The sequence below is a fragment of the Trachinotus anak genome, unplaced genomic scaffold (genome assembly GCF_046630095.1).
Source record: "Trachinotus anak isolate AG129_WGS33_773 ecotype Australia unplaced genomic scaffold, CSIRO_AGI_Tana_v1 ptg000023l, whole genome shotgun sequence".
In the NCBI taxonomy this organism is placed as follows: Eukaryota; Metazoa; Chordata; class Actinopteri; order Carangiformes; family Carangidae; genus Trachinotus; species Trachinotus anak.
In genome coordinates this window covers 5,677,892-5,702,054 of record NW_027273874.1, presented here as the reverse complement: position 1 = coordinate 5,702,054, position 24,163 = coordinate 5,677,892, and the positions used below count along the sequence as shown (strand labels likewise).

Below are 24,163 nucleotides of genomic sequence, written 5' to 3'. Positions count from 1 at the left end.
AGTAATACATGGAGTAGGCGTGTTTTTGTACAATAGGCTCATAATGATGGTAACAATGTGTTGAACTACAATTTCAGCATGACTCATAAACTAGAGGCTAATCCGACCTAAACTGTTTTGTTTACAGCACGTAATGCCAGTGGATACTCAAATGATTCATTAGGCTTTTAAATTAATCATTCATCTTAATCATTCATCTTAAAACGCATGGGGATGTGTGATGGATAACAACTCTTCACACCGTTTACCCAGCCATTTATCTGTGTTGGGTTTAGCTGTCAGTTGTGAAATGTTTTAGTTGGAGACTCACAGGAAAAGACAAAGATTTAGCCGTAGAAACAGACATAGAAAAGTCTTTATTTGTTGTTTTGAAGCATCCTGTGGTGTCTGAGTATATTCACATTTGAGAAGGACATCACGATCTCTAGAATTACGATTAAATAAACTATGAAGGAGCCAATGTGTTTGTAAACCAAAGATGCAAGGAACTTGTTAGTAATTGCTTCAAGAGAATCAACTTCTTAAAGTTCTCAAATTTTTTAAAGTTCGGTCGAAGTTAGATTGATTAATAATTTGGATTTTTAGCTACAAAACGTGGAGCTTGAATCTAGTTATCTCCAAAATAAATGTTTGATTTTCCTCGTTACAAAATCAGTTTCAAGTTGAAGTTTTTTCTACCGTTCTAATGCAAATCAGACAAAATCAGAACTGATCAACACCTTGTTTTTTGGAGGAGTTACTCGAGATCGGGCATGTCTTCGAATCCCTCCCCTTCCTCCTGCTTCCTCTGTTCCTCTAACTGCTTCTTCTCCTCCTCCGCCTTCCTCCTCTCCTCCATCACCCTCTTCATCTCCTCCTCCACCTCCTTCCTCTGTAAATTCTGCATCTCTTCCACTTTCTTGTTCTGCTCTTCTCTGTCTTTTGCCTGCTTTTTGTTCTCTGGTGTGTCGTAGGCCCACTCCTCGTCTGAGTCGCTGATGTCGTCGTCGGCGATGTCCCAGTCGGGTTGGTAAGACTCGTTGGTTTCAGTGAAGGAGTCCTGTACCGGCTCGGGCTCCGGTTTGTAGTTGGGGTCCTCCAGTTTGCCCCAGGCCACCTGGTCGGCCTTACGCAAGGAAATCTCCACTTTGGACGGGACCATGTGGACCGAGCTCTGTTTGACACTGATCACCTGAAAAGGGTCGGAAGAGAAAAGAGTGAAAGGCATCAAAGGAAAAATGGAGGTTTATGAAGAAAAAATCTGCCAGTGGGATGAGATTTTGCACTTGTTGCTAATGTAATTTCTGATGTTTGAAGATAAACATTACTCCAGACAAACCTTGAAACAAGTTGACTTGCATCAGTTACTGTAGGTAATGTCATCCCACTGGCAGAAGCACTGGGCTGTATCCTTGTACTCACCCCCCACAGGTGAAAGTCTCTCTTGAAAATCTTATTGTTCTCAAACTGGATTTGACATGAGACCTGCAGAGAAGAGGGAAGTAGGTGTAAACTGAAACCAGTAAGAGTTGAGATTGATAATTTTAGCCAACAATTTTATTAATAAATGCTAAATAAATCCTTCAGTAATGCTTGGTAGAGTTTTTTTTCTAGCTTTAGCTAACAATATTAATAAATGCCTTAGGTTAAAATATTGCCAAATTTTAACAAATTTAAAGTTTAACTTATTAAAAACCTTCATGGAAAAAAAATGTAGCACCACTTTCTGATATAATATAGTGGTTTCAGATTGATAACAGTTTGATGAAGTGAATGAATGTGTGGTTTGCCAACATGTGTTTGATTGTGTGACGCTGCACTCACTACTGTCCGGTTGGCCTCTATGCAGGAAAATTCAGGGTTCGCGTTCTTGGCGTAAATCGTTAGAACAACATTATTTCCAGTCTGGTGCCAGTCGTGTCGACACGCCACCTTCTTCTTGTCCTGTAAACACACACACACATACACACACACGACAACACTTCAGTCCTACATGTTTTTCTCACACATAATTTGAAGTGTGAGTCATCACACTCATTTTGTACGCATTATTTTTGGTAGTGATAGAACAATAGTATTTCTGCTGTTACTGACATTGTCAGTATAATTAAAACAGCAAACAGTGAATAGTACTAGTGCTGCTGACAAGTGACATCCAAGAGCCAACGTACTGTGGACACGATGTGTAGCATGTAGTGACAATTCACCAACATTTCTTTCTCTGGTGGGAATCATTCCCATCCTGATCTTGTCGTTTGGGCGACTTGCATCACTAAGGTTTGATGTGTTTTGACATAAAATCACAGATTTTCTCCCACTTCAGCCTGTATATGTGGATGTTGTCTGATCACATAGCACAACAGAGGTTTGCAAGCTCTACACACCAATCCTCATTCAAAATAGGGTCATTTTAAATGTTGAGGCTGTGCTGTTGCTGTTGTTATTTCTGTATTTCAAAGATACTTTCAAGGTCATTTCCCACTGACCTTCCTCCTGACTTTAAACCAGTACCTGCCATTTATGTTGTATTCAGCCCCAGGTGGTGAATGTACCTGTTTTGGGACCCAGCGGTGTTTCCCTGTGGTGCAGCCCTTCTGGTCCAGGAAAGCATTGAAGTCTATTGTCTTTATGCAGCAGCAGCTCCAGTACTTGTACCTAAGCAAAAAGAAAATTGCAAGTGGATAACATCAGCATGACTGATTGACTGTTGCTGCAGCCATACAAATTCAACACACAGCAGTTCTACCAGATTAATGTGGAAATGGTGGCAGTGGCAGTTTTAATTTACTTCTAAAGTCTCTTCTTCTTCTAATATTTGAATTACTGATCTTTAATGAACTGTTTGATCAGCCTTCAGTTTTGTTTTATTTGCATCCATCCTTTGTAGAAACTAATTTGGTTTGAAAAGACAAACAAAGATTGTAATTATGATTTTGTAGATTATGCACGATGCCTTCGTAATATCCAGACTAGACTGGAAACGTGCAGCAGTGACTTTAACTCGGTGTGTCTTTGTGTTTGTCCCTTACCCCTCGTGGAAGACGGGTGCACCGGGGTGGTGGGTGCAGACCTCCATGTCTGTTTCTGGGCCTTGATAGACCTAAACAAAAAAAGACCTAAAGATCAGCTGATCAGTAATGTTTAACAGCAAAGGTTGAAAAAGTGACATGTTGCAGTGATGGGTCGTGTGTTGTTACCTGTGTTGTCCACAAGATGGCGCAGTTAATAAGCTTTACAAGACTGAAGAGGAGGAATGAGTGAGTGAGTGAGTGAGTGTGTGTGTGTGTGTGTGTGTGTGTGTGTGTGTATGTGTGTGTGTGTGTGTGCTCCTGTTTGTGTGAATGATGAGTTTGTCAACTAATATCAGAGACTCGACTATTTTGGGCCACCTAAACATGCCACAGAAGCCGTGTACAGACACACATACAAATACTTACATGAACAAATAATAAAGATACCCACTGTTTTGCATCCTGGGTTCTTGCACCTTGTCCCTTGTATGACAGCCTGACTCTCTATTGGAGGAGAGAGAGAGAGAGAGAGAGAGAGAGAGACAAAGAAACAGGTGAGATAAGAAAATCAGGAAGGTGTAGCAGCTAAACCATCTGTCTTACTGAGGCAGGTTTGTCTGAACTTGCAGAAATATTTGTGGCGCACTGCCACTACTAGGTTTGTTGAATTGTTTATCAAACTTATCAAAAAAAACTTAAACCATATTTAAACAAATAAACATACACAGTTAATTTTGCCTGTATTGCATCATAAAAGGTTAATTTTCCTAAAATGTGAAAAAAAATCTGCTGGTGCAGTTTGAATATTTCAACCTTTTTTCAATACGATCAACATGTTTCAAGTATTTTCTTGATTTTAGTACAATGACCTGACTTCTTTTCAGGTTCATTTCTGTTTTGTTTTGTTTTTGTTGTCGACCAAGAATATTTTATTCAAAAATATATTTGATTTTTTTGCTGCACTGGAAGATTTTCTCGCTTCTTTTGAGAGAGTTTGTAGCTACATCTGAACTGAAGTCAGAAATTACTGATAACGTTTTTGACTAAATGTTGAGGAACCCCGACACACACTGACCTTTCTGCTCTCTCTCAGCTCTTTTACTGATTTCCAGCTTCTCCAGCGCCTGAGTCAGCGATGCAGACACTTTTGGGGGCAGCTTGGTCATGGGCTCGTCCGAACTGCACGGACACACACACACACACAGTCTTGTTAACATAGAAATGGGTGCTAGGAAATAAGCACTCTAGCTCAGATACACACACACTGCAGCATTAGCACAGGCCTGCAGACAGAGACACTGTGGTATCCATAAATCATTTATTCCAGGGATGTTGCATGCAACCTCTTCCTGACCTCTGTGAATTAATGCATATACAGAGGCAGCTGCATGCATGAGTTACAAGGTGGTGTATGTGCGAAAATACGGATTCCATTTCCATCTTATGCAAATGTAAAATAAAGAGGAACCTTGTTAGGAATGGAGCTGAAAGTAAAACACACAAACACACACCTGGGTCTCTCTTTCTGCAGCTTCTCTGCAGATTTGGGTCCCTGGTAGATTATCTCCTGGTCGTTGGTGTGTTTAATTTCCCCCTTATCTGAAGTGACCTCCGGCCGCAGAGGCTCCTGCGGCTTCTCGTTGCTGTGGCGCCCGCGGGTGCAGCCCTGTTCAAACCCAGAGAAGTCACTTCAGTCAGGTGCCGAAACTTCAGGTGTAATTCCTCTTAATTAATGCGTCTGTGTGTCCAGACTAGACCAGCTGACACTTGAAGTCCCAGTCCAACATTACAGAGCTGTGCTGACCTGAGTCATTGTCTAAACTGTACGACTTTTATTCAGATTGTAGATGAGTCACTTTTTCAAGCTGGAAGAACCTATTTCTGCACAAGTTGTTTTGGGAACCATCCATAACCTTTGGGGGGGTTCTTTGAAGCAGTGTTTCTCAAAGTGGGGGTAGGGTAGGGAAAAGGGAATAATTCATTTTCACAATAATTTCATCCCAACACAACGACACATCTAAAAGCATAAAGCAACCCTATCAGATGGGGACCCTGGGGTAAAATCTTATCAAGCAGGGGTCTGTGGTATAGTTTGTGTCAGTTTATAGGTCTTTGACACGAAAAGGTTTGAGAAGCACAGATTTAAAGAACCTTTATTTCTCTGCGTGTACATAAAGTGACAAGATGTTCCCTACATAATCCTCCACGGAGGAAAATGACTGTAGCTGCTGCACCATATAATGTGGTACTTTACTGTGTACCTGCACTGAAAAGCAAAATGACTAGATTCATCTTCTGCGTGTTTATAGGAGACATTAGCAGCTGGATCCTGCAGCAAATGTACAACACGTTCTGAAGTGGAAGACAGACTGGTGCTGACTGGTATGATGGGTTAGGACAGGTTCACACTTTGACTGTGTCTGCTCGCCGTAATCATCCCTCCTGTTCACACCGGCCTTTAAAAGTTTCCACTCGTGATTCATTATCAACACGAGTGATGAGGGACAAGACAGACAGCCCTCGTTCTTTGTAACAATAAATTCCAGTTTTTATCTGAAGCTGATATGAGGCTTCAACTGTCTGAGTCAGACTAAATCAAGTGTATTTCAAGGTTACTGTCTTTTCACTGCAGCTCAGCACACAAACACTGTCTGGTGAACACAAAGAGAGATTCTGATTCATTTCTTAATGAAAAAAACGATAAAGTTATTTAATTTGAGGAAAGTAATAATCAGTTGCTAATCTATTTCTGACAAAAGTATTTTTCACTTTTAGACTTAAATATATTTTTCTGTATTTATGCATGTGATTATTTGATAAAGTCTTATTTATCTGTTTATGTATGTGTTTGTTGTAAAATGTCATTTAAAAAAATATATTTAATATAGTCATGAAATTGTGAAATATGTTTTAAAACTCAAAGCTGTTTTTTTTTTGACTCAAGATAAATCAGAATTTAATAATTTTGATCAATACTAGTTTATAGAATTTACATAATTTAAACATGTGTTATTTACTATTACAAACTGTTGTGTTTTAATATACACTTGTTTCAGTTATTAGGAGAAAATAGAGGGAAGAATGGGCTGAATGTGTCCAGAATCAGCCTGTTAATGATGCCTTCACATCATGGCATCCCCCTTAACTCTGAGTGCATTTTACATGAGCTGCTTTTTTTGTTTTTTACACTTTATCTAATATTTTCACTACTTCTACTTTTGAAATATTTGATTTAATCCATACAGCGACCTTACGCTTCTTTCCTTCATCATAAAAAACCCACAGATATTTACAGGAACATGAATTTTCTACAGGTGTTAACAGCGTGTTTGACCCTGAGCTGTTACCTTGATGGAGAGAAACTCGGAGAAGTCTGTCGTCCTCTTCCTACAGCACGACCAACCCTGGAGCGAGAGACACACCAACAAACATGTTATTTTTTCATGCAGAGAAATGAAAGTATCGTTGTTTATTTGTTTACATGTGACTTTTACCTTCAGAGCATCATGGAAGATGGGGACTCCTGGATGGAAGAGACAGGAGTCTGTTGGAGGAGAAAGAAACACACTGTCAGTCTAGATTTGGACACACAGTCAGCAGGGAGCAGCAGCTGTCCACAGGGGTCACTGGAGTCGAGAGGCAGCAAGTGTGCCCCATAAAAGGCAGCTGGTTGGCAGAGAAGTGGCCGTGTAGCTCAGCCGTCCTCCCGGAGACACGTGGCTCCCCATGCATGCTAAGCTAGCTCAGGCTTTCTCTCTCAGACACACACTCAGAGCACGAACAACAATGAAGACACAACTTGTTGGATATCACAGAAACCACCACTTGGCTTTTGCAGATTTTTGACCGTAAATCTGGTTTCCTGACACCTGTTGTTTACTCTAAAAACTAGCTTAAAAATCCAAATTGACCTCTAATCAGTTGGAGTGTATATGTTTGTTTGTTTTTTTTTGTTTTTTTTAATTTTGTACTAAAATTTTTACCTTTAACTCGCTAATTAAGGAGAAAAAACTGAAATAAATCTGATCATATGAGCATACTTTCAAAATAAAAGGTTAATCCATTCTTTGAATTAAATACTATTCTATTTATTGGCTTTGGAAAAGTTGCCCAGGATTAATTTAATCTTAAAGTGTCTTAATGAGTCCCTTTCTCAGAAACTAAGAAAAACTAATTTTATAGATCAAGTGAGATAATGTTGAAATATTACAGCTTTTCAATGTGCTGTTTGCTCAGAGGTTACAAAAGTGACTGAACACAGAGATCTAAGTGTAAACTTTGAGGGTGAAAAGAGAAATCAAGGCATTTATCCCACAGACTGACCAGTGAGGCTTCATATTCACAATATATAAACAACACAGTCTGAACAGAGAATCATTTAAAAACTCATTTAAAGCCACAGAAACAGAAACAGGCGGTAGAGTCTTACCGTCCTTGTTCTCGTTAGCGTCATACTTCTGCCCACAGCCTTTGTTGTAGCACAGCAGAGCCATGTTGGCCTGTTGGTTGGTTTGATTTCGTCTTCTTCGTCACCCTACGGTCACTGCGTGTGCGATTCTTCTTCAGGTGATTTTCTTTCCTGGTCTTAATGCTGCGGTCAGACCTCCAGAAGTTTCTCCAACAAGGAGCAGGAGAGATCCAGAAGGAGTGATCAAGAGAGAGAGAGAGCGAGAGAGGGAGGTGGGGGTCTCTCTTTCTGCCTGTCTGGTTTGGGCCTTGCTGAATGAAAGATAAAAATAGCAGCTCACCTCCCTCCTCTTCCCCTCCTGTCTAAATTTACAGCTGTCAGAGCTTATCTGAAGGTGGGGGATGACATTCCTCCTGGTGAGCGTCGGCTGTCACAAACTGGCCCTGCTGTGGCCCGACGGCCGCCACAATGGGCCTGACAACTTGTGGATATCTGTCACTTTCTGCTACCGGATCCACTGCAGACTGGACACATGCTGGGAGCAACAGCCTCCATTATTTCACCTGCTAAAGATGCTAAAAGACATTTTCATTGCAGTAACATGTTTGTGCTAAAAATTTACTGGATTTTTTTTTTGGGGGGGGGGAAAAAACCTGAATATTACATATTTCACTGATTAGAACCGGATCAATATAAGAACATTAAACCCATATGTGACTGTTGACCCTCTCATTCCAAGACCATTGGCATTAATCAGCTGCTCTAACAGCCTCCATTCTTCTGGGGAGGTCCTGACTGCCCCAGTTAAAGTAAGTATTGTGTTAATGTAAAAAGAAACCTAGTTATCAGAAATAAACTACAAAGCATGCATACTCCTCCAACTTATTTCGCTTAAGAAATCCTTGCAGCTTTTTAAAGTAGACATGAGTAAAATTCATGCAGCTTAAATTGTATAATTTAACATATTCACCTGTGCTTTGGTGCTGATGTGGACGGATTGGTAAAAAGGTGGTTTATATCTTGGATTTATGCAGTTCTGCACCAAAATCTCATTCACACTGAGCGCAGAGAGACAAACTGCCAGCGACAACAGGTGGTACGACAATAAATTATTCACTAAAGACAAAACACTGCTGTTTGTCAGCCTCAGTACATTCTGACGGATGTATTTCTTACTAAGGACCACTTAGTCAAAAACAAAAACAAAAAAAAACCCTGAAATACAACCAAATACATCACCGCTGGAATCTGTTAGAGCCTCTTGATGTGATTGTGGAACAAATGTACACAAACACTTTCATTATTCAGAGCTCAGCAGGAGTCAGGAGGTGGGAAGCTGCTTTTAAATCCCTCAATGTGGGAGCGCTGAAGTCGGCGTAATAACACACAATAGCAGGGGACAATCAGACCAGGCTGGTAGAAGTGTTTCTGGTCAGCATGTTGCAGGGGATATACACTTCAAGTATAAACAAAAACAAAGAGGAAAACAGTAACTGTGCACTGGAGATAAGTGGTAATTAAATGCTTCCCACAGTTATAGGATCTCTGGGACATTTTAAAGGTACTTATGCAAAGTTTGTATGTAAACTCTTGCCTTTATTAGTGGTTTCGTCAAATGAAAGCAAAATAACATGTTATGGGAAATTCTCTCTCACTTTTAATTGTTAATATCTATAACAATCACAGATGTTTACTGACTTTTTATGTCATTTCTTTGAGATTCAAGTCCTCTTAATGGAAAGATGAATGTGTGGCATTTTAAAAGTATACTATACATTACTGCTGAACTACAGCACAGAGAAAGGTCATACTCGCAAATATTCTTTTTTATGCAATTATTATTATTATCATTATGCGTAATGCTTTGGATAATAAAGTTTGATGGGAAAACCACATATATAAAAAGTGCATTAGTAACACACTGCCCTCCATCACCGAGCCCCTGAGCAAGGCATTTAACCCAACAGAAGACGACAGGTTCTTGCAGGCAGATTTTAAGTGTTAATACATTTGTGGTATGAATGTGAAATGTTTACAGGATAAACAAGGTTGAAAAGTGGCTGCAGAACTTGCCAACTGCACAAATATGCAAGATGAATTCCTGCATTAACTATAAAACTGCAGAAAAAACCATATTGGACTGGGTAAAACATGCATTGAGACTTCACTAGAAAAGAGGCTGAATTAAGAAAACACATTCTCACGCCCTGAGGCACTGCAATTAAAAGTCAGAAGATGCGCTGTTTGACATTTCAAGGCCTCAAGTTTTTCTCATCTGAGACTTAAAAAGTATACTTTAAGGGTTTGTAGACTCTATGCAGTTAAAGCAGCAAGTTGAGGATGCAGTTCCTTCAGCAACTGTCAAGAAAACTCAAAGACAGACAATCGTTTAGGAATGGAAAATGACTTTTTATTTCTTCCAAAAAAAGAGAGAGAGAGAGAGAGAAAACAAATCCCTAGAATAAACAAATATACTGCTGTAAAATAAAAGCCTGTGATTTTTGTTGACTGTAACATTTGTTTGCCTTTCCATGCTTGATACAATCCATATATTTCTGCTTTAAATAAATAGAAAAAAATGTACAAAGAGATGGGGGGGGGGGGGGGGGGGGGGGAGGACAGAGAAGAGAGAGGAACGGCTCAAAAGGTGTACTCTGCTCAAAAAACATTTGGCATCATTGAGAATTCATGGCTGATCCTGATGTAAGGGGAGGTCTGCAGCCCTCGAAAATCTGCATCGTCTGTCTGTTTTAGCCCGCCCCCACTGAGTAGTAATCATACCTATATACTGCAGTATGAACGCTAATATCTTTCATGTTCAGAAAAATAAAGAGTAAATGAAAATAATGCAGTTGCGGATAATGAGAGTATGTATTTAAGCTCTGTGTTGTGAGTGTGAATGTGTGTATTTCTCTATATACAGAATAGTGAGGCAGCAATCCGAGGTTTTACCAAAAAACACAGATGTAGAAAAAACAGAACGTGCACAAGAGATCTTTGATTCAACACACCGGCTCACTGACAAAAATGAGGAAATTTTATCCATTGAACAGCCTCTCTCTTTGTTTCTTTCATTTCATTTTGTGGGTGTCTAGACTCTAGATTTCTCTTCTGACACTGCCACAGCTGCAGCACGCACAGCGACCCACAGATGGCGCCACAACAGTGCAGAATCCAACAGGACTAAATCTGCCATTGAGGACATGTGCTGCAAGTAACAAATGTGACATCTTTGGGAGAAGTAACATAAAAAAAGGTTTGGCGCTCCGTTTTGCTACAGTGGCTCGTTTATCGACAGAACAAACATCTGTCAGATTCGGTCCAAACAAGTGATGAACCTCGCTGTCACGGACGGCAAATGACCGGTCAAAAAAGTCTGATCCATCTTGCCCTTCGCCTTGTCAGGGCGCCTGACAGACAATACGTTTTAAAACAGGGACAACAAGAGGAGAGAATTTATCATCATCATCATCATCATTGTCATTATCACCATCACTGTCATATCATGCTTTTTTTGGAAAAGGACAACAAACATCCACAACAATACAACCATGCTCTCACCGACCCTAGAAAGAAAGAGGGATGGTTCGCCAGAGAGTCTGCTCTCTGAAGGTCTGATACACTTGACCTTAGCAGACAACAGAGTATTTAATATGACATCAAGGGTTATCAGTGTATCCTTCTCCACCTGGACTCGTGCTACAACAATGCAGAGAGGTGGTAGCAGCTTTTGAAGTTGAGAGAAACTTTCTAGCGAAGCTGGTCTGATCCTACATCGCCCAGGTTAACGGGCAACCCCAGAGAACAGTGGTTGTACTGGGAAATTCCCAGCCGAGAGAGTTGAGAATTCAAGGAAGGGAGTTGCCGAAAAAGAGCCTGCATGCTCGGCCAAAACCCTCCCTGGATAGCAAAATTACCTACATGATAAAGCTGTAATAATTACTGGCAGTTACATCAACGCTAAGGAGACGAGGAGACGAGCCAGTAACGTTTATGAGATTCGAAAAACCACAGTAGTCTCCTCTTCTACGCCCTCTTTGAAACCACTCAAGACACAAAGACAAAGAAAACCTCATTGCAACAGGCAGGACTGGATTTCCATGCAGAGAAATTTAAAAGGTTTACGAAGCAGAACGGGAGACGGAAAGAAAAGAAAAGCAACACACAGGAACACAAAATGTAGATTTAGCTTGCAAGAAAAAACTTGAAAAATAGTAAGTCAGACCAAGTTAAACTCTGATTTTACTGTTTTTCATACCAAAGCCAACCAATTTTGTATTCTACAAACATAAAAAAATGATAAGAACTGCAGGTGGACCTGATATGATTCACTGTTTTTAAGATCCAGTGAGATGATGATCTGATCCTGGATCAGTGCCATGGAAGAGGCTTCTTTTTCTGAAGAGCCAGTTTATCACACCAGATTAGAGACAGTAAGACAGCTGTCGCAGAAAATAAAGAACCATGATTAGAACTAATTTTGGTGCCAAAGCGGAGGCATCCATTAAAAAAAATAGTTTTACGAGTGCCAAACTAAATGCAAAGGTATTTTTGTTACAGACCCTGGAGAGGAGGATTTTGAGGATGGAGAAGCTCCAGAGAGTCTATGTTTAGGATGCATGCAGTGTCAGAGGGAGTTCATGCTGACACCAGTTCAGTTTTAGGGCATAACAAATACAAGAAAGCAACTTTCTGTTCAGAGACATTTGGCTGGACACAAAAACCAAAAATAAACAGCTTCCCTACTGAAGCTGGAATTGTGCTTCTCCGGGATCCATGCAAGCAAACAAGTGTCATTCGGACACGTTCACGAGTTTCTCTTACACTTGGTTTGGGGGTAGAGTTGTCGCATTTAATAAATCACAATGTAAAGAAAACAGAGAAAAAGTCTGGAAACAGAAATTAATTTCACCCCAGTGACCGAAACCACTACATCCATGAAACAGAATTTGGATGTATTAAAGTAAAAGCATGGGACGATGACAAGCTGGTGAATGAGAAAGCTGGCCTTCAATAGAAATGTGTTTTCCTATACTCTGCTAGACAATAAGTTGTGGCAGTAGTATGCTGAGATGTATGTCTAAACACTGAAAGAGGAAAATAGAGGAAACTTCTTGACAAGATATTGGATCAACCAATCAACTAGATTGGCGTGCAGGTCCAGATTATGCGTTTGACATCCCTTGCAACCTTCGGTTACCAATAACACTCTTCCATTTCCGCAGAAGCAGAATTCCAGTCTAACAGGGCAAGGAACTTTTGTTCTGCAACTTTCTGCAATTTTACGACTAAATAAAAGTACCCCTGAACATTGGCTAGTTGATTGGCAAATTGAGCAGACAGCTGCTGCTGAAATCTGCTAGCACTTAGCTTAAGCTCATTTCCAAACATGGTTGGACTATATACCGTACTTAGTTCTAGAAAAGCACTATATGTCTCCGTTATAGCCAACAAAGCCTCCATTTGTCATAAAACACCTGGATATCCAAGCATTAGATTCGCTGTTGAGGTTCAACAGTCCAGTCAGAAACAGTTTGTTGGCTGCTGACATCACAGCGAGAGGCGAAGATGGCTGATGTTGTCGAGACAGGAAAAAAAGACAGGAAAAAAAGACAATGACCTTACCTACTGGACACTGGAGTGATGCTAAGAGCAAGAAGAAAGAGCGCACTTAAAGCTAGAAAGAAGCGAACCACAAAGCCTGAGCCTCCGAAAGGTTTCATCTACAGCTAAAAGACAGAGACACCAAGAGAGATAATAGAGCTATAGTGAGAGCAGAGGTGAGGACAAGGTGGGAAACCTACTGGAGGAGGTCTTCTACAGGTTTAAAGAGGATACTATGAGGAGAAGCTAAGCTAACACAAGACTGCAACAAGAAGTGTCTAAGAGCAATATCTATCCAACAGCGACAGTGATGGGTGATCGCAGACAACCTGACAGAAACTGGCTATTATTACAATTTTTTTTTTTTTTTTTTTTTTTTTACATATCTACACATACCAAACAGTGACAAAGCAGGCTAAAAAAGCATTCTAGAGAGAGACCAACTAGACAGAGTTCAGAGACTGAAGCGAGATTCTAGAGATTTCACAGCAGAATGGATGAGTGCGATACAACTGGACTATCACTGATGGTTGGGATGTAGAGGCTGGACTGGGACCGGGGATTGGACTAATAAACAGTTTCAAGTTCATTGTTAGAATGGCAGGAAAATAACTTTTAGTTACCTGCCAAAGTGGCTGGTTTAGACAAAAAGATTAGACAAACTTGTTATTGTAAAACCCAAAACTATCTTTACAAACTTCAAATTTCTTTCTTAACTTTTTCCACACCAGAAATTCTGGCGACAGCTCTACTACGGCAGGATAGTCACTTCAGTGCAAAATTTTTGCATGTGCATTCTGCAACAAAATTTGATTTTACAAAAACAAAGCACATTTTGTGTCGAACTCGTTGGCTCAAGCTTGGCTCGAAATCTGACACAATTTGACCCTCAGAAATAGCCCTCAATGGAAAACATACACATAAATGTGTAAGCATATATGTGAACACACAATAAAATGCATTATGCACAAATACACCAACAGTCGAACTCATGGTGACGGAAGCTTACATGAGTCAAATTTGATCCCCAAAACTTCCTGGAACCACAGGGCGAGGGTGATGCCAAAGGTTCAGTGTCGTTTGGCTCTTGGTGCAGACAGAGTCGCACTTAAAGACTCTCACTTTGATTCAGTGCAATTTAAAGTGAATTCAACTTGATTCAGTAACATTTAACTCACTCACTCAGTGCTGCTGTCATCAATCATTGGCACATAACGTGGATCTGCCAATTAAGTGTACCTAATGAAAAAGCTTTTTGTTTGAATCTGCTTGGTGAGCTAATGAAGACAAGAAAAACAGATACACACAGGTAATCAAGGTGCTAACAGGCAGCTAACAGGCTAATGATGCTAATAAACACTCTTTAGCATGACATAAGTACAAATTTATTCCATTTTAGCCAAAAAGATAAGAGAGTGTAAAATCCCACCTAGATAAAGGCCCGGTCACACCGTCGTTTAAAGTATTTATAACTTGTTCATTCGCTCACATGGGGGCAGGTTAATTTGTGCAATTTTTTCATAGCAAGTTCAACTTTTGTGAACTTGGACTCAAATTTGTGCTGTTGACTGATAGCAAGCTGTCCTTTCATTGCTAAAACTAAAGTCCAAAATGGAGGCAGCGGTTGCAGCGATTGCAGCTTATTAGCTGCGTTGCACCGCTTTTATATAAAATAATAATAATGTTTCAGAAAATGTTCTGTTAGAGTATAAACTGCTCCACAAAAGAGGAATGGTTTGTAGACCAAAATACATCTTCTGAATAAGCTGTGTCAACTTATTGTCAGTTATCAACAGTTTCTGGTGTGACCAGGCCTTAAGAAATATATTTTTTAAAGAAACATTTTGGTTCACAGACAGTTTAGACAACTCTGTACCGTGCTAGCATGTTGTCACCGCTAATCCCTGTCTCTCTGTGTGTATCTGTGGCTTTAGGAAAAGAAAACAATGCAGTAACAGAGTAACAGAGACTTTAGCTTAAAACCCATAACAACAAACGCTCAACTACTATAAACAAATGGTTCAACAAATTGCTGTACAAGCCCCGATAACATTCAGGAGAGGCTGCAGGAGAAAACAGATTGAAAAATACAAATATATCCCAACAAAGCGGAAAATTACGGGAAACACACTGGACAAGATCTGCCTCCAAATCTCTCGCTGATTGGACAGTTGTGAACACGGGCAGAGAGGGAGGGAGTGGATGGAGAGGAGGTCGGTCGTCAAGGGATTGTCTGAAGCAACTGCTGCGCGAACACAAACACACACAAGTACACACAAGTACACATGCCTCCACACTTGCACTAAACAAACACTTGTCCTCTCCTAAGTGCTCCCAAGTTGCCGTTGCAGGCGGACAGTAACCCAGAGAAGACAAAATAGCACCAGTATGAAATAAAGCTAATTCTGCAGCAAATGCTCTCATGAAAACCAGAGGTAGGATTTCCTCAATCCCCTCTTCTCTCCTCCATCTTTCTTTACATCTTTCTCTCACATCCTTGTTCCCTTCTCCTGAAACATCACTCCATCGATAGGATTTAAAACACAAATCAGACAGAACAGAAAGAAGCTACACAAACACACACACACACACACACACACACGCGCAAGGAGTTGTTTCAGACAAAGGCCAGCTGCGACGACATCTCCCCCACCACATCCCTCCATCCTCTGTTCGGTCATCTTCTCCTCTTTCCAACGTGTTTTTTGGTGTTGGTTGGTTATCTTGTCGTCTGTCTGTCTCTTAGTCATTTCAGCTCGATCAAATCATTCCTCCGTCCATCTGATCATTCCTCTTGTGTGTTTTCTGCTGCTGTTTGTTTGTTTGTCGCTTTTGGCACTCTGCTTCCCCCCTGACTGGATTACATAAACTGCATCTGAGACAAGAGAAGGAGGGAAAAAAAAAACAGAGAAATTGTTTGTTTTGATTATTCTAATGTTTCACTGAAAATCATTTTGCTGCTGTGATTGGATGCCAACAAATGATTTTGCAACAGGAAAGAGGCACATAAAATAAATATTACACCTGAGGTTCCCAAACTGAGGGTTGGGACCCCCATGAAAGGATAACAACATAAATCTGAGAGGTCACAGGATGATCAACAGGATAGGAACATGGGAAAAAAAATACAGAGATATTTCTCTAATTTCATTTTGTTTTGTGAGTTACTGAATAATTTTTCATCCTCTTGTAATTTAAAAATAATTATATTATACAGGCAAAAACACAACTGGGAATAACATGACAGCGGTGAATGATAAAACACAGAGCACCAACAAACTGACTGATTTCTGTCAGTTAAACATCAATCTGAAGTTTACTTAGGTTGAATAAAAACAGCTAACATCAGCCAGCAGAAGCTAAAGGTCATACCAGACCAACATTATGAACATAATATACTGGGTTAAACTCATAACGCTGCAACTGCTGTGAAATGCAATAACTTGTAAAAACATTAGGAAAAGTCATAATGAAATTCCTAATAAAGGCACTTTATTGCCATTGGCCACTGTGATGTAATTAGGGGTGTAACCATTTTAACTGATGATGTTATATCACTGAGTAACTGGTAATAATACAAACATAACAGTGGAATTATTTAAGCTGTTATTATCATTATCATTATCATCATCATCATCATTATTATTATTATCATTATTATTATTATTATCATTATGACATTATCAGATCACCACCTTTATAATTTGGCAATTGCGATTATCATATCATTATAATGTAAAAATGAGCATCTATTACTTTGCTGTGCTTGGTCATGTGATAATGACATAATTTTAAAATTGTCTTCAAATAGTTTTTCAGTCATTTTGACTTTGTATTTATCTGTGTTTATTTGCTTTGCTTTTTATCCTGTGCCAGCGCTGCACTTAGGGAACAAATAAAGTGACAGATGGATTAGTTAAAGTGGGTGCATATGTTTTGTGTATTACCTGGGCTCCGGGCATGGGCGCGAAGGGGTTGGTAGGTCTGAGAACAGGCTGGTTGTACATCATTGGCTGAGGAGCCATCACTGGTACCCCACCCATCTGACCCATCTGGGGAGGGACCTGCAGAGAGAAAGACACCAAGGGAGAGGAGGTTGAGATGGTGATAGATGGACAGAAAACAAAACAAGAATTAAGAACACAGAGCGAGACAGAAAGAGAAAAACGAAAGTGAGAAACCAGTGATGCACAAATGGCAAAAGGGCATGAAATTCAGAAACAAATGGAAATAGTAGAAGAAAGACAGGTGTGAAGACAAAGAAAAGGGTCAGGTGACAGGAGCTACTTCTCCTGTGTATGTTCTCCATTAAAGGCAAAATCATGAGAATTTGATTAGTCAATTAACAGAAAGATTCACCAGCAACTGTTTTGATGATTAACTATTCTTTTGAATCACTTATTAAACAAAAATGTAAAAATGTGAGGATTTATTGCTTTAAGACTGGATATCAAACATGACGTTTGAAGACGTCACTTTAAGCTGTGGGGACTTTTTTCATTTTAATAAGGAAAATAGTGAGCTGCAGCCCTGCACTGCATGTATATGAGGGTGTGCTTGTTTGTACATGAACAGTGTGTTATTTGTGTGTTTTCCTTCTGTGCACACTCACCATTCCATACACAGGCACTTGCGGTGTGGAAATGGGGAAAGCCATGGGAGCTGGAGCCTGGAAGAAAAGCAAAAAAAAGAAAAGCAAAAAAGCAAAAAACAAAACAGGAATTTAGTGTCTTAAGCTCTGACAGACATCTCATCTGTCCCTATTAGAACTGTCTCACTGAACACCATAAATAAAACACACACCATCTACTGTACATGTCTACACTTAATGCTGATAAAGTGTGTGCACATCAGGAGCACAACAACGCAGCATGCAGCAGAGGTACTTAGCGGAATCCCACAGGGAGCAATCATTACCACCGCTTTAAAAGGGGGTGGCTCAATAGGACAGCGTTTAGCCCTGCCCTCCTTACTCCACAAATCAAATCCACCAAGGCTGAATGGGCCTCAAATTCAACGTGACGAGCAATTTGTAGCTGTCGTTTACAACCCACACACATCTGCATCAAAGCCACCGATTCCTGCCCGACAGATTGCTAATTTATGGGAGTGAGTGTCAGTATCATGAAGGGAATGTCCTGGAGGAGAATCAGTTTATAAGATGAGAAGTGAAGATGCAGTGCAGGGTGCCTCTTTGCACAACAGTCTACTATCTATAACACGTACAGCAGTATTAATATTAACAGATGTAAGATGAGGTATCTATAGCCTGCAGTAATTTCACAGTTACAGAGTACATATCACAGAGGCAGGCATCCTGACAACTTCTCTCAAACTCAACTAATAAGAATCTGGGTTTTTCAGTTGGGAATACCTGCAAGCATCTGCAGATGATCCAAGATAAACCAGTGTGTTTTTTTCCCCCCTCTATCACATATAAAAGTTCAGTATTTGCTGCAGTCAGAAGTTGAGAGCGTTTTGCTCTGCTGCAGGTCTGCTGGCTCACCCGGAAGTCGCAGGCTCCCACTGTTTTCACAAACCCATTAAAAACAGCTTGCAGAAACACGCTGCTGCCTTCACAAACCTAATCCATCACCGTAAATGAGACAACTGTGGCAGTTTTCTTAACATGACTTCATAACTCCTCAATCACTGCAGCACTATAGAGCATACTGGTGACTACTTCCCCCCTGCCAGAGCTGAATGTTGCAGCTTTGTTTTGCTGGAGAAATAGTACAAAATTTCCATTAAGCACAGTAATTAGCTGTGTGCTGTATATTACCTTTGGAGTCTTAAATAAAATGATGGATTACATTAATCAAGGCAATAAAATAGACCTATTAAATTTAAGCTTTTATGGGCAAAAATAAAACTGCACTAGCATTGTCCTGTAATTGCTACTTAAGCGACAACACCCTAATCAATGCTTTGAACAAACAGCATGTTACACTGCTTGATCTATAAAAAGAGTTTAGTCTCACAGTATGTTATGACTGCTGCATTTGTCTTTATTTAAACTTAACTGTTAGTTACTTTCATACAATTACTTTAAGATTTTTTTTCTTGTCAGCAGTGAATAAAAAGGAAATAAACTCCATTCCTTCTTTTAATAGATGATGTAATTTAACACGAAGCTGATGTGTTGCACAGAAAGTTTATAGCTATTGCTAATTTTCAGCTCTTGTCCCTGTTGGGCTTTTACATGTACAGTGTAATTAAAATAAGTTCAGCATGATGTATCACCTCTTCTGATACAGATGTTTTCATTAGGACAGTGGTTCCAAACTTTTATGGCCCACAATAACTTAAAGGTTTTTGAAGATCATTTAATTTTAATACATTTAAAAACATCACTTATATTTTTAATTTTTATAATTGTTTTGCAAATGATTTGTCGGCCCACTTGCAATACTTTTGCGGCCCAACATTGGGCACCAGCCCACAGTTTGGGAACCACTGCGTTAGGAGTGCAGTGTTTTCTGTTGAGGCTCTGAAAAAAAGAAAACTGAAACTCTTGTTGTGAAAACTGAGCCAAAGCAAATATAAAATGCTTTAACATCTAAGCTTCAAAGGTTCTTTAAAGGCGAGGATAGGAAGTGGAAGCGATCAACATAAAAAGGTTTCTTGTAGGGCCAGGAGGACCAGTGAACTGGTCTCAGGAGGTAATCAAAATGATTGATCAGGTATCGGCTTTTAATTCTAGCCCTCAGGGAGCAGGCTGTGAGAGTTGATCAGTCGGCAGCAGAGAGGTAAGAAATGAGTATTTATCTGTCACATACGTTTCCTGGTTGCTCCGTGATGCACTGGTGGCTTAAAGGTTTTAGTTTTCAAAATCCTAATTTAAGATCTAACCGACTTTACATCATCTGCACCTGAACCATGCTGCTTCACTTAGGTACCCATCTGTCTCTGAGTTTGCCTGCTTGTGCAGAATGACAGCAGGAATAATTTTATTGTATTTTTTTTTTTAAGGATGACAAGATGATGTCTGAGAGAAAAACAGAGCAGGTGAGACGCCGTTTATGCTTCACTTCACCTTCTCTGTCAGCGCTTTTGTCCATCTGTCTTTCAGCCGAGCCGTCAACCTAATGCATCATGTTTTAACATTTATCTGTTTGTCTGTATCTGTCTTTCACTGCTCAGCCTCTCCTCTCTCTAGCTTGTTTCCTTGTCTGCCTGTCTATCTATATATTCATTTTTAAACTTCTGTTGTCCCCCCCCCCCCCCCTCAGATCTTTAATCCACAGTTTTAGCGATTCAGAGCTGAACTTTTGCTATTCCCTTTGCCACTTCATTCTAAAGGGCGGCTGTCTTTTTTTCTGGGCCTTCTCTGCAAAAAAATCAGACATCTGCCCTCAAATGACCTGCATCGCTAAGTGCAGGTTAAATAACTGAAAGTCTTTTGCAGGATTTCTGGCATTTAAAGTATCAAGTGAGCAGAGACTGATGCACCCGTGCCCTTTCTGGTGAGAATCTCAGACATGGTTCTTACTTATCATGTGTGATGCACAAACAGCCTCTTTATTCTCTGCTGCCTGTGATGTCTTATACATTACTGCTACAGACTGCTATGACTTATTTATTTGTGCTCAGGCTTACAGAGGTTATGTTTGCTGTTTTTCAGACATGTGTACATTTACAACAGACATAACAGATTTTCCTTCTCAGGGACAATAATGAGAAATGTATTAATATTTTTTGTCTATGAGCAAAAAAAAAAAAAAAGCTTAATTTAGTCAAAGCTAATGCATTTTTCTGTGTTTGCTTGTCTTGCTGAATTTATACTGAAGGCAGGAGTCACTTCAATGCTGACCACACAATGCAGAGACTTTTGTCTTGCACCATGTAGAAGGACAAAGACATTTTGTTTTGTTTTTTTAAACGCCACATTTTTGCATGGTGCTTCTGAATTAATCCCCATAGGCAATTTCTGTTTTTATGTTGCCCTTGTCAGTAAGAGTGAAAGATGAAGTAATGCAGCCAATATCACGTCTCTGGAATTAGACTGAGCAGAGCGTTAGTTTCACAAGTCTTTGGGATTTTGACACAGACTGTAAACAATGTCAGAAGATCTTAACCCGTTCAGTCTGTCAGTACATGGTGCAGGGTTAAATGGTAAGGCTCCCCATGTTGTGTATTTTTGTTACTGTCAACAAATCCCAAAAGAAGTAGTGTATATTTATGACACCATGAAGGTGCATGTATGAAAAAGTGAAAAGTGTCAATCAGTGAATAGTTTTTTGGACAAATACGAAGCTCTGCAGCAGCGGGGAATAAGTTATATCAGGATTTGGCTACAGAGACAATAATGTTGAATAATTTTATTTCTGGATATTTTAATTTGATTCCTAATGATTAATTTACATCAGATAAACACCAGTGTTTCATAAAGCGCTTATTATAATACATCCTTGGAATTTAACTTTTTCCTGCTTGCAATGAGTAAGCAACACTGTTGATTCCTTGAATACAAGTGCGCATTATAGGCTCCACTGCAAACACATTTCCTGGTTATAAAACTGTGGACCAAGCATTTATTTTCCTCGGTATAAGCAAAACCACCAAAAAACATGATACATCTTCATTTTTTAGGCCGACATCTGCAAAAAAATTGAGAAAGAATAAAAATTTCACCATTCACACAGGTGTCATCATCAGGCATATTTAAAAATAAATGTTATCCCACATAACTACATGTCAGCTGTCAGCAGCAGGTGCTCCAGCTAACTACAGCACATCCACTGCAATGACCACTAACTTTGAGGATGGACAGGACAGAAATTCATCTGAATCGGCTGCTAGCTAGCATTAGCTTCAATTGAATCTCGTAGCCAGAGATAATCTCTCATCGACAAACACAAACCAAGAGCTCAGATCAACGTTTCTCCTCTTGTTTTATCTCTAGATTCGCTATGAGACCGGCAGAGTCAGATTATCCTGGGTGACACCAGTCCTGTGAACCACAGCAGGTCCACACAGACTGTAAGGCCCAGTCCCAGCGTTGTGACATTAAACACAAGGTTACCGTGGTTACCAGGGGACGTCCAGTAGCATAAATATATATATTCATACCTCACAGAGTGCTGTCCCATTCCTCTTTATACCATTCTGGGCCTTTACTGCCTCGCACACTCACTTATCAGGTGTGGTAAATTAAGTCTGTGAGGGTTCAGGACTTAAAGAGGACACTGGGATTGGGCCAAACTGTTCACATCACAGTTTACGGCACTGTTATGACTCAAGGCGACTCAAATGGCCAGCTATATATATTTTTTCTTTTACTTAAAATAACCTTTTTGTGCATATTGTAATAACTCACTGAAGCAAAAATCCAAAGATCAATCTTTGGTTTTTAAATTGAGACAGGATCCTTCAAATAAAAATCACAAATACTTCATTATTGGTTTAAATGAACAAGAGACAAACAAGCAAAATTTGATCTGATCTTTTTTAACCGTGTCTGAGGGAAGAGCAGCACAGGAGAAAAGATAGCACCTTGTTCTAACTTCCTGGTATCAGTCAGTTTACTTAGTGCTTACATAACTAGCACAGAACATTAGCCTTTAGCACAGAGGTGAGAGGGTTATTTGTGGAACGTGGGCAAGAACTGAATCAACTTCTTGTTAAACAAGTTTTCTTCAAGCAAAAGGGAAAAGGTGGCAGAGAGAGAGAAGAAGAGGAAGATGGTAAAAAGGGAGGTTGGAAGCAGATAAGAGAAGTTATTGGGCAGCTTGTTAAGACTTTTCTCAAGTACTTACATAACTAGTATAGAACATTCCATTCTGCATCAGGACGCAACAGGGAAAAAAGACAAAAGACAGAGAAAGAACAAGAGACAAAGAGGCAGAGAGGAGGAGGAGAGGGAAGAGTCGAGGTGACGAAGTGAGAGTGAAAGAGAGAATCCAAGAAAATGAGCGCAAGATGATGAAAGAAGGAGGGAAAAAAAGAAAAACAGGAAAGAGGGTTGGAAGAAAAAGGGAGACAGAAAGAATAAGAAAAGGAGTTAAAGATGGGGAGGAACAATATGTGAGAAAAAGAAAGAGTGTTAGAACGACAACGTAGGCAAAAAGAGAAGAGCGACAGAAGCAAGGAAAGGAAATAAAATGAGAGAAAAATAAACGAGGGGTCACAATACGGACGTGCAGATGTCAAAGGCAGTGCGGCGAAAACAGGACGAGCAGATGACAACGCAAAACAGAGTTGCGATAAAGCAGAACACGGGTGAAGAAGGGAAGGAAGACAAGTGGATGACAGTGCAAAAACAGATGGAAGAAATGCATGAGGTGGACGAGAGGGACAGGAAGGAGAGATTAGAGGGGATGACAGCAGGGGTGAGGGAAGAAAGAAAGAAAGGATCAACAGGAGAGAGCGAGACAGAGAGAGAGCGGAAGAAGATGATAGATATTGGGGAGAGGGAGAAAGAGAGGAAGTGGAGGGTTAGTGACAGTTTGTCCTCGTCAGCCAGAAATTGCAGTCCAGAGATCAGGAGGACAATCAGGAGCTGCCAAGATCAGCACACACACACACACACACAAACACACAAAAACACACACACAGAGCATGCACAGGCAGTTATAAACTGTACAACAGACTCACACAGACCTCCGTCTATACACAGGACACAACAAACATTCACATGCACACAAACAGGCAACGATTTTTAGTGAGGTGTCTGCAAGTTTTATTTGGATAAACGTAAGTTTTCACCATCATTTCTCTAGTCTGGTCCCAGACGGGAGGTCAGATGATCGGACAGATTACAAAACAAGCAGTTCAGCCACGTTATCTTAACCACTTCATCTGGAAGTGCAAACCAACAGTGAGCTCAGCTGTAATCTTGGTAATCATTCCTCATCGCACAGGCGTGCTTACAGCTATGTTAGGTAACAGTAAATCAAAGTTGCCAACCTGTAAATTTAAAGGAGCTATTTGTAAATTTTGCTATTGCTACATAGCTAACATTAGCACTGACAGCTGTTTATTTACCAGTCTAGAAGAAACCATCAAACTTCAGTCTTTTACTCCCCAGCAGCTGTCTCCAGCAACACCAATGTTAACTCTTGTCTCTGTCGCGTCTTTTCTTCTACTGAAGTTAGCATGCTAACCAGCTAGCCTCTTGTTACTTTCTCACTGCAGCCTCCAATCTGCCCTGAACATGTAG

General features: G+C 40.1%; 2 protein-coding genes across 3 annotated transcripts in view; both read right to left on the bottom strand.

The window, feature by feature from the left end:
* Window positions 1-337: 337 nt before the first annotated feature.
* Window positions 338-7,929, bottom strand: LOC139606766 (cysteine and histidine-rich domain-containing protein 1). The gene is made up of 11 exons (XM_071459101.1): window positions 7,420-7,929; window positions 6,485-6,534; window positions 6,338-6,394; window positions 4,502-4,656; window positions 4,066-4,169; window positions 3,442-3,494; window positions 3,009-3,079; window positions 2,532-2,634; window positions 1,804-1,923; window positions 1,402-1,464; window positions 338-1,171 (listed from the first exon to the last, which is right to left on the bottom strand). The coding sequence occupies exons 1-11, from the start codon at window positions 7,481-7,483 to the stop codon at window positions 737-739; spliced, it is 1,275 nt and encodes a 424-aa protein (XP_071315202.1). The 5' UTR covers window positions 7,484-7,929; the 3' UTR covers window positions 338-736.
* Window positions 7,930-14,364: 6,435 nt separating this feature from the next.
* Window positions 14,365-24,163, bottom strand: part of LOC139607107 (phosphatidylinositol-binding clathrin assembly protein) — a 75,227-nt gene continuing 65,428 nt past the window's right edge. For both annotated transcript variants that reach the window (XM_071459739.1, XM_071459740.1), the window contains 3 exons: window positions 17,615-17,671; window positions 16,950-17,066; window positions 14,365-15,877 (listed from right to left, as the gene is read on the bottom strand). In XM_071459739.1, the coding sequence (XP_071315840.1) occupies window positions 15,863-15,877; window positions 16,950-17,066; window positions 17,615-17,671 (189 nt within the window). In that variant the 3' untranslated portion in view covers window positions 14,365-15,862. The remainder of the gene's footprint in view (window positions 15,878-16,949; window positions 17,067-17,614; window positions 17,672-24,163) is intronic.

Bases quoted from the DNA above. Each gene is read 5' to 3' on its own strand.
- LOC139606766 (XM_071459101.1), bottom strand. From the start codon at position 7,483: ATGGCTCTGCTGTGCTACAACAAAGGCTGTGGGCAGAAGTATGACGCT. The intron at 6,395-6,484 runs GTAAAAGTCACA...CTCTCGCTCCAG, and splicing joins TCTTCCATGATGCTCTGAAG to GGTTGGTCGTGCTGTAGGAA. The intron at 1,172-1,401 runs GTGAGTACAAGG...GACCCTTTTCAG, and splicing joins GAGACTTTCACCTGTGGGGG to GTGATCAGTGTCAAACAGAG.